Source organism: Sceloporus occidentalis, unplaced genomic scaffold (genome assembly GCF_023333645.1).
Source record: "Sceloporus occidentalis isolate IW3139 unplaced genomic scaffold, rSceOcc1.0.p SCAF_2, whole genome shotgun sequence".
NCBI classification, from domain to species: Eukaryota; Metazoa; Chordata; class Lepidosauria; order Squamata; family Phrynosomatidae; genus Sceloporus; species Sceloporus occidentalis.
The window spans coordinates 122,648,097-122,666,268 of record NW_028316982.1 but is presented as its reverse complement, the minus strand read 5'-3'; the positions used below and the strand labels follow the sequence as shown (position 1 = coordinate 122,666,268).

The 18,172-nt window shown below is 41.5% G+C and overlaps 1 protein-coding gene across 2 annotated transcripts in view; it reads right to left on the bottom strand.

Annotated features, from left to right (window-relative positions):
* Positions 1-15,056, bottom strand: part of SYNPO2L (synaptopodin 2 like) — a 56,328-nt gene extending 41,272 nt beyond the window's left edge. Inside the window, exon 1 of one of the 2 annotated variants that reach the window (XM_089510802.1) lies at positions 14,698-15,056. In XM_089510802.1, coding sequence (XP_089366928.1) covers positions 14,698-14,805 — 108 coding nt within the window. In that variant the 5' untranslated portion in view covers positions 14,806-15,056. Of the gene's footprint in view, positions 1-4,571; positions 4,666-14,697 lie in introns of those variants that run through there. The other variant, XM_089510803.1, reaches the window with a different exon arrangement.
* Positions 15,057-18,172: the final 3,116 nt, after the last annotated feature.

Genomic DNA, 18,172 nt, shown 5'->3' with positions numbered 1-18,172 from the left:
GATGAAATCTCAATAAAAATATTTTTTTAAAAAATGAAACCTAACAAATATTATTAAGGTATAAGCATCAGTGCTGGGGTGAGCATAATCTATTCTCTCAAATCCAGGCATCTAATTTACTTGTCAGGCATATTATTATAATTATGTATATTCAACACATTTATATTTCCATTTTTTCCGATCACTATTCTTCAATCTCGGTACCATTTTTTAATAATAACTGTTGTTCTGTAATCACTAGTATACAATATTGTGTAAAAGGCTGGATATGAAACAGAGAGACCCAAGTACAAATCCCTGTTTGGTTATGAAACTTGACATGCGATCTTGGACTATTGCTACCTCTCAGCAAGTCTCACTTAGTAGATTGTTTGGGGCAGTAACAGAAAGATAGGAGCCATGTTAAGTGCTATGCACATGTCTGGTGTGGTAAGTACTTCTAATGCTATTCTTATCAGATCACTCTAGTTTTTTGCCGATAGCAAAAAGGTACAAATCCATGAAAATATCATAGGAAGTCGCTGAGAGTGTCGTCTTGTTCACAAGGGAAAATGCAGGGGAAAGTAAAGTGACAAACCACACCACCTTTCCTTGGATTTTTGCCTCATCTTGTACCAACTTCTCTTGCTCTTCACATCCTCCCATTGTACTTCCCAACCCCTCTTCCCTCCATCATCATCATCATCATCATCATCATCATCATCATGTATTTGTATAAGGCCATAAATTTACATGGTCCTTTACAGAAAGAGAAACAGTTTCAAACATTACATCCTGCCAAAGGCGTGCAATCTAAGAATAAAAAATATAAACTATACAGTACTGTAATTATAAATAGCGTCATTTCAGGCTGCTGTAATGGTTCCCTCCCTTACTCTGCAACTGTATCTCTCTTCCTTCTTTGCCTCATAAAGGCAAAAATTCTTGTTAAAATTTTCTTTTAAAACATCACCTTTTATCAAATTTTGACTTCAACCACATGAAACTATGCATATATAAATGCACAGAGGCTGTGCATATGATATTGTAATGGAAAGGTCTAGCTTTAATTTTGCTAGTTGTTTTATGTCACAACTATTACAGTGGGCTCTTGTTATACGCTGGGGTTTGGTTCCAGGAACCCCTGTGAATAACAAAATCCATAGATGCTCAAGTCCCATTAAATACAATGGCATAGCAAAATGGTGTCCCTTATATAAAATGGGAAAATCAATGTTTGATACCTGGAATTTATACTTTTTTTGAATATTTTCAAGCCATGGATTCTTGAATCTATGTATAAAGAATCCGTGGATAAGGAGGGCCAACTGTACTATGATATTCAGTGATATGCAGGAATTATGATTAATGAGTAACACTAGTATAAAAACCATGACTAAAAATTCTGTATGGTGTGATATGGGAGGAGGTCAATGGGGGGGTGTTGCCATGAGTTACTGTGCCTGATGATGCCAACCCTAGTAATGCCATTGCACCCTTCCCCTTGCTTTGCTACTTGCACCTCCCATCCTCCCTTCTCACATTGCCTCCCTCTCTGCTACTACTCTTCCCTTCCTTGCATCTTGCTCTAGCTTGTGCCTGCTTCTCTTGTTACTTGCAGCCTGCCACTGCACCTCTCACGTCACCTTCCCTCTGTTCCCCTCCCTTGCTGCGTCTCACTCCTTTGCCATGCTTCCCTTTCTTCCTTCTTCCACATCTTTTCCTTTCTGCTTTCAAACTTTCATACCCTCCCTCCTTCCCTCTTCTCCTCCCCAGCTTGCTTCACCTTGTCCTTATGCTAGGCTTCCCTTCCTTGCAGCTGCACTTCCAAACCCCTCATCCTCCCTTCCCCTTGCTTCACTTCATGCTGCTGCTTACCCTCCCGCCTTATGTATGGGTTCTCCAGGGCCCCATTCCCACTGGGTGATAAAGTGATGAATCTTGCTGTGTGTCAGACTCAGAGCAAGTTCCTGAGTCACATTCGAATCACATCCATCGTTCCCATTACAAAAGGGAGCAATCGGACTCGGGTTTTCTTGACCCATGTTCTCGCTCCCATTGATATTTCTCTGTTGTATTTTGAGGCAGACTTTTTTGTTCCCCGTTCCCATTGCCTGTCTGGAACCTTTTTTAAGCTGTCAATCAAGCGCTTAGGTAATCAGACGTCACAGTGACATCAGCTGCTTCGATGCATTTTGACGCAGGCTATTTTTGTTTACCATTCCCATTTACGTCTTTCAAACCTGTTTTTCTGGGATGTTTTTTTTTTGTGTGGTCAATGGATTGCTGAAGCACCTAAGCGCTTGGGTGGCTAGGCGTCATAGTGATTGCTGCCCAGACACTGGAGCGCTGAGGTGCTTAGGCACTCAGCAAAAACAGAAAAAGGAAAAAGAAGAAATAATAGTTATAAAAAGGGTGTGCAGTGGGTCTCCTCACACATCGATCTATGTGGAGCAGGGGGGCAGGGGTTGGCAGGGGGCATCATACGCTTACTGCGTTTGGAGTCCAATGGAGCAATTTGCAATGGCCAGACACCCGACAGAGCGCCTAGGAGATTGAAAGCTTAATTTTTTAAAAAAAAGAAATTTGTCTATACACACGATCGCCTTACCCTGCTTCCTGCTCCACCGGGGGAAAGGCTACGCGAATGGGGGAAAATGGCACCGGGAATGCAGGAAAGAGAGCAAAGCTGGTGACATCCCCGGGACAGCCACTCGAACATTACTCTTCCCCTTCTAAAATACCGGTTCAGACACCTGTCGTTCCCATTAGTTTGCCCCGGATCCGACACGGCAGTTGCAACAAACAAACAAACAAACAAACAAACACCACTGGAAAAGTACAGTCAGGATAACCCGGGTTATCCACCACTGATTTGGGGTTTCGCTGGAGAATCAATCAAAGTAGGATTGAACGTGAATTCAAATGGAAACGATGTCCCATAATCCGATTCTTGATTCGCTTTATAACCCAGTGGAAATGGGGCCCAGGAGTGATGCTGCATCACTTCCAATCCCTGTTTTACATTTCTACACTGGTCAAGGAGGGCTTTGGGATGGAGAGGATAAACTGCTGCTTTTGTCTGCAGTGTGAGGTATTTCAAATTTCATTCCAAAATTGGAAGGAAAAAAAAGGGAGGCTCGGAGAACTTCAGGATACTGGGCTCAAGTTTACAGAGCCAGCCAAAGTGGTCTTGGGATCTACATGCGCATCAGAGTCCAATTCATCAGATGCACAAAGTGCTATTCTATATTATCAGGAATACACATGTGGTTGTGAAGGTGGTACAGGGAAGAGGAGGAAGTCAGAAGAGGATGAAATGCAAAAAGAATAGTGACACTTTTCTAAAAAGAAAAGTGCTCTCATTAACCAGGCAGCGTAGGTGGTGGTAACACAAACAGTGTTAATTAACACACATTGTATGATTAAACATCCGCTGATTCACTCAAACAATCCTGATTCAAGCTACACCTGACGGAATTGAATTCTCATATACTGCAGTTCTTTGACGCTGTTGTGCCCTTATGGAATTCTTTGGATCAGTTGTAGAGTCCCCTGGCAGGGAGAAATGTTTTTCATCAGCTTTCTGGAAATTGCCCTGGGCTAAAATAACTGTAAAAGATGTTCTGGCAGCGAAGAGGAAAGTGAGATGTAAAGTATAATACAGGGGAATTATTCCATGTGGTTGTACCATAGTTGAGACATTTGTGCGACAGGCAGAGGCAGAAATCTATTTAATTTATTGTGTGATCCTCAACTGAAGTTGTAAGACTTTCAAGGCCTCTAAGACCACAGATGCAAGAAACTATGAAGGATATACTGAAAAGTTGGCAGAATATAACAGGCCGTTATACATGCATTTGCCATTTCTCTGCCAGCATGGTTTCTGATCAACTTGGGTTTTCAGGTTTCTGTAGCGCTTGAAGCGGTACATAGAAGAAAAGCCCAAACTAGTTTACAGCAATGTGGGCAGCCATATGTGCGTAGCTGTTGCAGGCTACTTTTGGATGTTAACAATAAGATAACAGGTGGGACTGAATAATTTCCTTTCTCTTTAAATGCCTGGACCGTCTAGAACATTTTCTAAATTGTCATTTATGCTCCAGTGACCTATGGAGTAGATAAATAACACAGTGTATAAAACTTAAATTACTGTATTATCTGTTCTCTCAGAAAACCTACCCACTTATGAACCCTTCCATCTTTATGTTCCAGAAGGCCCAGGCTAGACAACTACTGTTGCCACCTTTCCCAGCACTTTCCTCCTTGCCGCCCACCCAAAAGGCAAGAATATCAGTAGGATACAGAGTAAAGGGAAGAGGGGGACCTCTAAGTCCACTGGTGTCTATTGTACACATTTAAAACTGATGTAGGGCACTAATATTCCCAGTAATGTAAAACCAACCCCCAACTTGATAAGTTAAGAACCCATTCATCTGGGTAACAATGCAGCAGCATCAGGTACTTTTCAATCTAAGTGACAAAAATGTGGCTGAATTATTTTAAGACTGCTAACAATCACATGTCAGAGATGTTGTAAACATACTGAGTTTATATGAGACCTCTTATCAGATAAGAGAGAGTGGACTTACCCAAAATGGCTTCTGAGCCCTTGTAACCCTGCTGCAAACTGCATAGATAAGTTCATCTGGGTGCTACACTTTGTGATCCAGAGAAGGAGGCTGGATTCTTCTTATACCTCCATTCTCATCACAAGCAGTAGACAACAGGTTATCAAACTACACAAACGTTCTCAACAGCTACAAACGTATTACATGGGAGTAAAATTGCAATTTTCCAGGGAGGACGGGAAATACATTGCAATTTGAGGAGGGAAATGCCACGAAGGATATGTAACACATACTGCAAATTAAAAATAAATATTGCCAAAAATCCAGATCATGCAGAAACATCACACTCCCTATAGGGAAGCCTAAGAATAGCAACAGAGAGGGATAATACATATTCCTGCAGTGCACTGATGGGTAGAAAAAGTTCTAAACAACAGCTGTTCCATTGGAATGGAAATCAAGTATCAAGTATCATAACCCGACTCCTCCAAAGGGCAAATTCAGCAGAATCAGCAGCTGCCACAATGCGCAGAGTTCAACAGCATTTGACTCACAGCAGGTTCTGATGCCTCTGCTCCTACTGAAGCTTCCATTAGTTTAATGAAACAATGCACAGTCTTATGTTCATCAAATGTTTTCTGGTGTAAAGAAAACCCATATCCACATCTATAAAGGCCTTCCAATTTGACCAGCCCATGCACCCCACCGCCATTTTTTAATCTTGTTGGATGAGGCCACAACATACCTAACTGTTACTCCAGACAAAGGAATTTATCACATGCACTTTTTAGCCAGATCCAGGCATGGGATGGGATCAGGCTGGGAAAACGGATTTTATCACACACGAAACTGCTGCTGCGCTGCCACCCAACCATCACCTGTGCCCCAGCTGCACTTCTCCCAGTGATTTTGAGCTTTCTGTAATACCAAAATCGGCCAGCAGAGCACGGCTGAGGGACAGGTGATGGTTGGGCGGCAGTGCAGCAGCAATTTCGTGTGCAATAAAATCCATTTCCCCCCGTTCCAGCCTGATCCCATCCCGTGCCCTGATCAGGCTGAAAAGTGCATGCAATAAACTCCAAAGTGGTTGGTGTAGTTGTTAAGATCCCCCCTAAAAAAGCAGCCTTGGATTCAACATGAACTCTGGAACCAATTCTTCAGCTGAAGTAAGGAGTCTGCTAGGCAGCAGGGTGGGTCATATACAACAGGGTATCTCTGTCTCAGATTTCCAACACCACACAGATGCACTCAAAACTGGTTAACTGTTGAATAAGGTACCGTACTTGGTCAGAGATACAAAGACTACCCTCAGTTCCTACTGATGAACTCCTGCCAAGTGCTACAATTGGTGGCAGACACATGTGGGAGAGATTCCAGCCACTGATTGTCCATCATTTGCAGAACACCCTTGTAACATCCACCAAAACTCCATCTGGTCAACAGAATTTGCAAACCTTTGAACTGCAGACCCCTCTCCACCATATCAGAATCTATGGCCTGTTACAGACTGCCAAAATAAAGCTGCTTGGGGTCTCTTTGGAGGTATGCTGTTTAAATGATGCATGCATCCTAAAAATCTGGAAGCTGCACCAAAGCTGCACTCTAGTCCTTAGGACTGGAGCGTGGCTTTGGTGCGACCTCCGGACTCTTAGGACCCATGCATCATTTAAACAGCATACCTCCAAAGAGACCCGAAGCAGCTTTATTTTGGCAGTCTGTAACAGGCCTATAATTCGCCTTTGAAGGTATCCTCAGCTAGAGAATTCCCCACTTTTCTATGAGTCCACAGAGCAGAACTAGTTGAACTGTTCTTTGAATATAGCCTACAGATAAAATCATTATATATATATATATATATACACACACACACACACACACACACACACATATAGTATATATGCACTGGTGGTGAAGTAGTTAAATGCCTGTACTGCAGCCACACACCCAATACCAGCCAGGGGCTCAGGCTCGACTCAGGCTTGCATCCTTTCAAGGTCGCTAAAATGAGTACCCAGCTTGTGGGGGCAATTAGCTTACACATTGTAAACCACTTAGGGAGTGCTTAAGTTCACTCATAAGTGATATAGAAATGTACATGCTATTGCTATTGCTGTGTATTTGTGTTAACTGCCTTCAAGTCACCCTCTACTTGTGGCAACCCTATGAGTGAGACATCTCCAAGACACCCTATCCTCAACAGCTCTGCTCAGGTCTTGCAGACTCAAGGAGTGGCTTGCTTGATTGTGTCTATCCTTCTAGAATGTGGTCTTCCTCTTTTCTTACTACTTTCTACATTACCAAGCATTATTGTCTTTTCTAGTGAGTCATGCTTTTTCATGATAGGACCAAAGTATAATAGTGTCAATATACCAGTAGTTATTTTTGCTTCTAGGAAGAATTCAAGCTTGATTAGTTCTATGACTCATTTGTTTGTCTTTTTAGCAGTCCATGGTATTTGCAGAAGTGTTCTCTGGCACCACATCTCAAATGAGTTGATTTTCTTCCTGTCAGTTTTCTTCACCCTCCAGCTGTCACAACCATACATAATGATGGGAGATACAATATTTTTGTTTTCTTAATGTTCGGAACTAAACCTGCCACAGCACTTTCTTCCTTGACTTTCTTCAATAATTGTTCCATGTCTCTGATATTTTCTGCTAGTAGTGTGATGTCATTTGTATATCTTAAATGGTTGATATTACTTCTTTCAATTTCCACACAGCCTTCCTTCAAGTCTTATCCTGCTCTGTGTATGATATTTTTGTCATACAAATTGAACAGATAGCTTGATAGGATGCAGGCTTGCTTGATCCCTTTCTGATTGGAAACCATTCAATTTCTCCATGTTCTAACAGTAGCCTCTTGTCCTGAGTACAGGTTACACATCGGAAGAATCAAATGTTGTGGAACGCTCATTTCTTTAAGAGTGATCCATACCTTGTCATGATCTATACAGTCAAGGGCTTTGCTGTAGTCTACACAGCACAGGCTGATTTTCTTTTGGAATTCTGTGGTGTCCTCCATTATTCTAATGTATGTTTGTGGTCCAAAGTTGCCCTTCCATTCCTGAACCCAGCTGGCACATCTGGCATTTCTTGCTCCTTATATGTTAGAAGTTTTTGCTGTAGAATTTTGAGCATGCCTTTGTTTGCATGGGAAATCAATGCAATGGTTCTGTGGTTACTGCGATCTTTTGTATCTCCTTTTTAAGGGATCTGTGGGCCACTCTTTTCTTTTCCATACTTGTTGACAGTTGATTCTGTCTCTGTCGTTTGAAGCAGTTCTATTGGTATGTCATTTGTTCCTAGTGATTTATTCCTCTCATGTACTCTGCATGCAGCTTTCACTTCACTTTCTAAAACTGGAGATTTGTCTTCAAGTGGTTCTTCTTCAAATGAGTCTTTCAGCCTTTCATCTCTTTTATATAGTTCTTCAGTATATTCTTTCCATTATCTTTTTATTTCACCTTGGTTGTGTATTGTGTCCCCCGTTTGTTGTAGAGCATTCCCACCCTTGTCTTAAATTTCACTTTGCTTTCTTGGATCTTGCGGAAGAGGTACTTTATCCTTTCCCTTTTATTGTCAACTTCTATTTCTCTACCCTGATTATAATAGTACAATGTGCCTGCACCATATGTGGGCTCCTTATAGGCAGCTTTCAGCATACACTGAAGTTGCCTAGCAAATGCATGCACGCCCTGTGTGCACAACGCACAGCAAACACAAGCCTCATTATATCCAATGGTGCTCATGAATGGCAGTGCGGCACACATAAATACCATTGGTTATAATGAGGCTCAAACGTACGTGTTATTTGCTTTACGCGAGGGGGTCCAGAACAGATCCCCCACATAAAGCAAGGGCCCACTGTAGTTCTCTTTATTCCTAAGTTCTAGTTGTTCAACAAATGCATTCATAGTTTTGGTTCTATCTCTGTCACCTTTAACTTTTGCCTCTCTTCTGTCCGTTACTGTTTAAAGAGATTCTGCTGTCATCAGTTTATGCTCCTCTTTCTTTTTGGCTGCCAACAGTGTTTTTCTGCTTTCCTCCTTAACAATGCAATAGAAATGCATATTGTGCAGGGACTAAAATAAATCATAACTATAGTGGTAGTTTCCCCAGTATATGCAAGATACAATGCAGATTTGTTTACCTATTTATTTAGATTTATATCTTAAATCTGAGCTATAACAGCACCAAGGCAAAGGTTAAAGGTGACAGAAATAGAACATGGCTCTGTAATGATATCACAAAAAACACACACAAAATAAGTTTAAGAGTAGACTAACACTGAAGTCCACTTACAGCAGCAGCAGAGTATAACATTTAAAAAATTCCAAAACCCTAAAACAGTGAGTTATCATGAAGTCAAAGGCTTTTGTGGCCGGCATCCAGATATTCTTAGAGTGTAGTTCCCATCAGCTCCAGCCTTACAAGTTGTTATGCTGTCAAAAACTGATGGGAGATACAACTAGAGGCCTACACACACCTCAGCCCTGGCCAAAAGTGTTGGAGCCCATTCAGTTTTCTCAAGGAAGGTGCCATTTTGTTAGCATAGCACCAATGGAATACATTAAGATATATGGTGCACAATAGCTGGTAAATAGCATGCTGTTTACTTATCAATCAATTAATTTTTTATTTATACCCTTCAATTTCTTACACTATGCTGACAGAGAATTTATCAATATACAAAAACAGTAACTTTATTCAGTAACAGTATTCAGTAACAAGACATAGCCATGTTAGTCTAGATCATTATGCAAAGCGATCTTGTCGCACCTTTGAGACTAAAAGAAAGAAGTTGGTAGTGTAAGGTTTTGTAAACTAAATCTGCTTTATCAGACAACATTTCTATTCAACCAGTCCAGCAAGCCCGCAGTCTTGGTTTCATCTTTGATTCTTCTCTGTCGTGTATCCCTCAGATCCAGACCACAGCCAAGGCTTGTAGATTCTTTTTGTACAATATTGCCAAAATCCGACCATTTCTCTCCGCCTCTACTGCCAAGATCCTGGTCCATGCCCTAGTGATCTCACGACTGGATTACTGTAATGTTCTCCTGGCTGGGCTTCCTCTTTCTCACCTCTGTCCTTTAATTTCTGTCCAGCATTCAGCTGCACGCATTATCATTTCCACCCACCGCTCTGACCACATCTCTCCTGTGTTGGCATCCCTTCACTGGCTCCCCCTCCCTTTCCGCATTCAGTATAAGCTCCTGCTGTCGGCATTTAAAGCCCTCCATGGACTGGCCCCTCCTTATTTATCAGACCTTCTTTCTCCTCACCTTCCCACCAGGGCCCTCCGTTCTGGTAGTCAAGGTCTGCTGTCCCAGCCCAGGATTTCCTCTGCCCAATCCCGGATTCGCCCCTTTTCACTCGCTGCCCCTCACTCCTGGAACCTTCTTCCCCCACAAGCAAGAGCCATCACTTCTTTAACCAGCTTCAAAACGGAGTTGAAAACCATCCTGTTCAGAGAAGCCTTCCCAGGCATTGCATAATTGTCGCTTACTATTTGATGTTCTTTTGGTGCCTGTTTATCAAACCATTTCCTGTATTGCTATGTACTGTATATGTATTATCCTACTTGAGAGTATGTATTTTCCCTGGAAGAAGATTAACCATCCATTATGAAGCCAAGCCCTCCCGCCAGTCCATCTGCCTTGGTCCAGGCCTTGGAGGTAGAGAGGAACTGCTGGACCTCTTACCCTCTCCCTCCACCACTCCCTTCTCCTTCTGTGTCATGTCTTTTTAGATTGTAAGCCTGAGGGCAGGGAACCGTCTAACTAAAAGATTGCATGTACAGCGCTGTGTAAATTTACAGCGCTTCATAAATAAAGGTTAATAATAATAATAATAAGTGAAGTGCTTAGGAACAGACATTTATATCCATGAAGAGCAGCTGTGTGTGCGAATAGCAATAGAAATACAAAACGTGTGGATATAGTGATGAGGTGACAAGTTCAGTTTTAACTGTGGTCATTGGTGGTCAAAGTTGGAGGAAAAGTATTGCCTATAGCTGAGGTGAATTATTTATTTATTTATGTCTTTGCACCCTTGCAATGTGTCCTTTGCTTGCTCCTTGCATTCTGCTGATTGTACTTCTCAGTCTCCCAGCTCTTCTACATCTCTCCTCTGCTCTTGCACACACGGTGGCCCTTGCTTCATAAGCTTTGCCATTTGCACTACTCTATCCCTATCTCTCCTACTCCCTTCTTCAGCTTTCATCTTGCAGATATATCCCTCTCTTTCTTCTGGCACTCTTCTGCTCATACCAGTCACTCCATCTCTTCCAATTTCTCCCTTGGCTTCCCTTGCACCCTCTTAATGCACCCTTCCCTGCCTTCTTGCACCCCCGCCATTTGCACCACTCACTGTTCCTTCTTTATGCCTGATAAGCAGAAGCAGGCTTGTTTGTTACAGAACAATTTGATATAAGTGTACCTGCACATTTTTCCTCATATCTTGGCTTCTACAAGGGCCAGAGGTTAACTTTAAAAAGACTGAAAGCATGGCATTTGGGCCAGATGCTGGTCCAAACAGACACTAGGTGGCATGCCTAGAATTTGTGTAAATCTTGGCAAGCAACACAATTCATGGCCATAACATTTTCCTCCCTTGCTACCACTTCGTATAGTTATACTGGCATAATATATCAACAGGATTCCAGTCAATATTTGTATGCCAACCAATAATATTTTCTAGGCAATAGTATAACAATAACATTTCATAATTTCCAACCCTGTAGAGATCAAAACCAGGACACATGTAGCTGAACCACGTCATTATGTGGTTTAAAAAAAAAAGATAGATGTTATAGATGAGGAACACAAAATTGCTATTTTTAAAGAGAGAAACAATTTTTGGACAGAGTTTAGGAAGTTGCCCTTTCTCCTGTCTCTCTTGCTCAGTTAATTGAGTACAAAATACTTTTGCACTTTGACCAGTTTGCAGCAACTGAGGTAAACCAAGGAAAAGGATAGAAAGTGGGAGGAGAGAGAAACTAGGACATTTTGAGTGTAGCTAAGAAAGCGGGGTAGCAGAGAATTAACTAGAGTTAATAAACTAGGGACAATTGGAGGATATGAAACACTGACATACAATAAGGAACAATAAATAAAGCAATAGAAAGTGGCCTGGATACCTAGGTTTCAGTTGTAGCCAGGATTGTACTTGCACAGTTAAAAGTATTGGACACACTGTGCCTGTTCCTTGAGATGTCGATCCTGTTTGGATTACTGTAATGCACTCTATTTGGGGCTTCCTTTAGAAACTGGAAGCTTCAGCAGGTCCACATGCTGTGTCCATTCTGCTAACTGGATCTGATTACAAGGATTGTTATTGTTGTGTGCCTTTAAGTTATTTATGATTTATGAAAAATCAAAGGTGACCCTATTGTGAAGTTTTCTTGGCTGAAGTGGGTTTGCCCTTGCCCTTCCTCTGAGGCTGAGAGAGGGTGACTTGCCCAAAGTGGGTTTCCATGACTGAGCTAGGATTTGAACCCTGGTCCCTAGAGTCCCCTTTCCCAGTAGCCACTCATCACAACTCAAGGGTGAAAATCCTAAAAATGATCTCAGGGTCCAGGTAGGTACATGTGGTAGGAGACAACCTTATGATAATTTAATCCCAAACGCTAAGGGCTTTATAATACACACTGGAGTTGGGAACACATTGGTACCTAGTGATGATGACAAAACAATTTTGTGCCAATTTAGGGCAACTACTGTGCTTTGGGCCAATTTTTATTTACATTCAGGGACTATGAAGCAGTGGTGTTGCTAAGGTTGGTATCACCTGGTATGAGGGATTGCCTTGCCCTCCGCCCATCTGCCCAGACCATTGCTAAGGGGGGAAACGCCCATTCAGGGTCTGGCACCCTCTGGGGTGTCACCCACTGTGCTCTGTGCCCCCTGCACCTCTGTAGTGATGCCACTGCTATGAAGATGTCCTGAGTGGCTTGGCAGGCATAAAAATGGGGGCTACTTTCCCCACCTCTACTTAGAGGTACATTTAACAGAAGAACAGGATATCTATGTAAAACTAATCAGTGGCTGTTACATCTGTGCTATTCAGCAGGAGACAATAAGGTAAATCGTATGGCCCTATCCAATTTACATTAGTCACAACTAGTTCCTTTTAAAACAACAGAACCTACATACAATTTATATATGCCATTATTTTTTAATGTGAAGAGTCACCATGGCTTAACGGTTTCAGTGTTTGACTATGACTCTGGAGACCAGGGTTCAATTCCCTCCCTGCTTGGCCATAAAATGCACTGAATGATCTTTGTCAAGTCACATACTCTCAGCCTCAAGAGAAGGCGATGGCAAACCTCCTCTGAACAAATCTTGCCAAGAAAACTCCATGATAGCTTCGCCTTAGAGTCATCACAAGTCGGAAATGACTTGCAGACATACAATAACTACAGCATTCATTTTAATGTGAAATTAATAATGATTATACTTTACCAGATTATACAGATCAATCAGTTTCCACACTGATAGTATAAATTGCACCCATGAAAGACAGTCTGTATTTATGAGATCTCCCTTCTTGAACATTGGACAATATGGACCAATCCCATATTACATGAGATAGTACATTATGACATTTTTTCATTATTTATATAGCATTTCTTAAAGACAATGAGAGATAGCTGCTTCTCCAGACATACATGAGATCAGTTGAATGGTTCTGTTCATGTTGTTGTCTCAGGTGAATAACAAAATGGTGTTGCTACAAGACTGGCATTGACTCTTGCACTGACAAGAGGACCATGTCATCTACTGTCCAAAAGTAACAGGCTAATTTAGGCGATGCATGCAGCCCACATGGCACATACAGTTCTGTCATCCAGAATCTTGGTACCGCACTCTATTACTCAGCATCTTGATTCTACAAAATGCCCCAAAGCAAAGATTTGGAAATGGATGAAAGACTATCATCAATTTTATTCATTTCCATTAACCTAGAATGAGGAAATATACAATGTACCTGCTTTGTTTATGCCATTCTTAGTTTTGCATTGCGTGGATCTGAAAAATCATCATATATGAACTGTAAAATTTTAAAACTAAGTTTGAATAAATTTGTGTATGGGTAAGAGTTGAGATGTAAGAAGCCAACTTTTCTTTGTATTTGGACAATGCATACTTTTGTCACAGAAAGCAGGCATCACTTAAAAATGCATCCTATCCCATCCATATAAAAGAAAAGACAGGATATTTATTTTACAATGCCATCTGCAATTTTACAAGGGATTTGTATTGAATATAATAGACTACAATTTTTCTCATGCTCTGCTTTAAATTTGCTTCTTGATTAATTGGAAAAACCTATATAATCAACTTAAATGTCTTTACATGAATAATTTGATAAATTCATTTGGAATTTTGCATCTGCACATGATCTCTACTCAATTTGGATTTCTTCGTACCTTATTTTCACTCTTTGAGCATTAAAATTTGAAATGTACTCATGTAACCATCAGGGCTAGATAGTATAAACAAAGCAAAAACAAAATAATCCCTCAAACAAACAAAACAAAAACTTAGAACAATACATCCCAATATATAATTGGCTGAAGAGGCCAGCATAGGAGACATGTAAAGCCCACGAGTTTCCCATTGCCTGCTTCTGCCATTAAGCACAGTCCTCCCTGCTTTCTTTTCGCAGACAAGTAAAGACTTTTGCAGACAGGCATTTGACGATGGACTATGTAAGACCTGCCTTGCCAAATAGTGTGCTGGATCTTGCTAATTGGTGTGTGTGTGTGTGTGTTTGTGCATTTTAATGATAGATGTTTTAATCTGGTTTTAATATTTTCATTGTTTAATCTAACTTTTGTGGACTTTAACAACATGTTGTTGTTGTTTTCAATTTGTTGTAAGGCGCTTTGAATCCCAAATTGGAAAACTGATGAAATAAATATCATCATCATCATCATCATCATCATCATCATCATCATCATCATCTCTATTTGGAAATATGACGCATTACGTTTTGATAGGATTGCAGTCTTTGGATGAAGAAAATGTTTTGTAGTATGCAGACATATTGTCTACCCTGAAAACAGTTGTCTTGGAAAACTCTATGCATATCCAAACCTGTGTTTACCCAGAGAGAATGAGAACACCTTCATTTCCTACCTTTGATACTTGAAGAGGTCTTTTTTGTTCCGAGCCCCCCTGAAGCCGAAAACCCCAAGGGGCCCCTCCAGAAAGAGTGATAACCACTTCTTCTTCTTCAGCTCCCATGGCTTTAGCAGGTAGTCTTTCTTTTTGTGTGACAAATGTCCCCTCTTTAAAATAAACCTCCAACTCTTAAGGGATGGTGGTTTCTGCTTCCATTGCTGCTAGCAGCATCTCCCTACCCCAAACCTCCTTCCTTCTCCACCTCTTGTACTCATCCACGGGAAAGTTTAGTCCAGCAAGAGCAACACTCCATAGTCTTCTAGACCGCCAGCTGCTGAGAAGACTATCGCCACCCGTTTTGATTCCACTTTTGGTAAGAGGCCAGTGTCATTTTGCACATGCATCTTGTCAATCTCACCCTCTGTGCTTGCCCCTCCTGCTCCTGGCCTGTAATAGACCCTGAATGTCTCACTAAAACGTGGCTGAAAATAGTTCACCTCCTGTCTCTTTCCAGAGCATTGTCTCACACTTTTCCAGCTGGAGAGGATTTGATTTAAGCATTGCAATAAAACTTGGAATTCCTATGGGCTTTCCTTTCTGATATTTACCACACCATACTGAAACTTCAGAATTTTGATCAAAGTCACAGCAAATTGCATTTCTTTCATGTAAAGCTATGGGCATATTTAAGTGGGTATGTTCTCCTACACAAGGCCAACAAAGGGCCCATACAGACAGGCCAAAATAAAGCTGCTTTGGGTTACTTCAGAGGTATGCTGTTTAAATGATGCAGGTGTCCTAAGAGGCCAGAAGCTGCGCCAAAGCCATGCTCTAGTCCTAAGGAACAGAGCGCCACTTTAGCGCCACTTCTAGCCTCTTAAGATGCATGTGTCATTTAAACAGCATACCTCCAAAGTGACCCAAAGGAGCTTTATTTTGGTCTGTCTGTACAGGCCCAAAATTAAAGGGAGCTGTCTGTCAGTAGTTCAATGGTGCTTGTGTAGGATAATCTCTCAGTGGACCATACACCAATGCTTTTTAAAACTGCTAGTGTAATTCAGATGTATTATTACCTGCAGGGTTGACATAATCCAGATTTATCATTATCTGTAATAAATGCCACCATTATCAGTAATGATGATAATGACAGAGCGGAGATAGTCTGATATGCCTAAATAAAAATAAAACAATATGTAATTCATAAAGAAGAAACAAAATATGGCATCAAATTGATTTTTGACACTTGCACAATGATTAGACCAGTTGTCAACAGTAAAATAATAAAAATACCTTATGCACCTTAGTAAACAGTAAAGAAAAACAAACTATGCATCAGAGAAAGTAGACCAAGTCTGTGAAAGCATATGCTACAAATTCTTTCACATAGTTACTCTCAAAGGTGCTACAAGATCCCTTTGCATATTGATATTCCAGACTAACATGGGTATGTCTCTAAATAATAAAAAATAGACAGTGGAATATTGTATTAACTCCCCGCCGTCCTGATCCGAGCAATTCTGTGTTTAATGCCTATTTCACCGTAAGCTTCTAGAATATTAACTCATACTGCAAGTGATATTACCATAGTTCTATAGTGACTTGGACCAGACAATTGTCAGGTGCATAATGGGACATTTGTCTCCTCTTGGTTTCAATTTCACCATCCCATCAAAGATGCCAAAAGCATAATAGCTGCAGGAGAAACCCTGGCCTTGTGAAGCTATGTACAGTTTATATAGCGGAAGTCCATGATTTAAATCTAGAATATAACCCCTACACTAGCAAAGGTGGTGATTATGCTTCAGTTTATTGGCCCTCATCCAGTCTATTGCAGCATCCAGGCACTTATCTAGCACATGCTCAGTATCAGCTGCTTCTGATGACAAGGAGAAGTAAAGTTGGGTGATCAGTATACTGATGGCATCCCACTCCAAAACCCAGTGGCTTCATATAGAGGTTGAATAGCATGGAGGACAAAATGGAACCCTATGGCAACCCACAGCTTAATGACTATAGGGATGAACAAGAGTTTTCCAATGTTATCTGTGAAACTGGCCTTGCAGATAGAAGAATTAGTGCTTCCTACTCCCATCTCATAGAACCATTCTAGTAAGGCATCATGATCACTGGTATCAAAAGCCTTTGTGAGATTCAAGATCAACAGGGCAGCACTCTTTCACCTTGAGTGGATCATCAGTCAGAGTAATGAAAGCTATTTCAGTGCTATGTCCTGGTCTGAAGCCGAGGTAAAATGGGCCCTGTCATATATTGACAGACTTTAACTCAGAAACCTAAAACTTCAGTGTAAAACCAGTACACTTTATTCAGAAGCCAAAGCAGTTCACAGTATAGTGATGTTGTTGGAACAGAGGCAATTCAGTTACGCAGTACAGTAAAAGCAAAAAGCATTTCAAACATTTCCACGTGCTCCAGATTACCCAGTTGTTTTCTCTTGTACCAGGCATTTTCACAGAACTGACCTTGGCAGTTGCAGATGCCTATCAGGCTCCCTTCACATCTGCTCCTTAGCCATCCCCAGACTAGATAACCATTCCCCTCCACCCAGCACCACCAGCATGACATACCCCACCATTCAGTAACATGAAATAAAAGAGGCAAAAGGCAAAGTTGATAGGAAGAAAGCCAATTTATTTGAGATGTGGTACTGGACAAGAGTGCTGAGGATACCCATGGGCAGCCAAAAGGACAAGCAAATTGGTCCTTGAACAGATCAAGACTGAAATACCCCTAGAAGCCAAGATGACTAAATTGAAGTTATCATATTTTGGCCACATCATGAGAAGGCACGACTCATTATAAAAGACAATAATGCTAGGAAAGGTTGAAGGCAGAAGAAAGAGAGGAAGACTGCACACCAGATGGCTGGACTCCATTAGGAAGGGCACAGGCATGAAACTGCAGGACTTGAGCAGAGCAGTGGAGGACAGGGAGTCTTGGAGATGTCTCATCCACAGGGTTGCCATGAGTTGATGCTGACTCAAGGGCAGTTAACAAAAACAACAACAATGAATGAAAGAGCTGGGCATGTTCAGCCTGGTGAAGAGAAGACTGCGGGCCTGACATGTTTCCACTCTTTAAATACCTCAAGGGCTGTCACAGTGAGGAGAGTGAGGGCTGTTTTCTGTTCCCCAGAGAGTAGGACCAGGTCGCATGGTTTTAGGTTACAGGAGAGTATGGTAGATTTTGATTGAACGTTAGACGGATCTTCTTGATAGTAAGAGCAGTTCAGCAATGGAACCAAATTGCCTAGAGGGGTGGTGAGGTCTCCTTCTGAATGTCTTCAAAAAGATGCTGGACAGCTACCTGCTGGGGATCCTTTAGCAAAAGATCCAGCTTTGAGCTGGAGGTTGGTGGCCCATGAGGTCCTTTCCAATTCTATAATTCTGTGACTCTATGGTCCGGGCCAGGGATGCTTGTATGCGATGCTTTGTCCTGATTCTTTACACATGCATTTTGTCAATCTCACCCT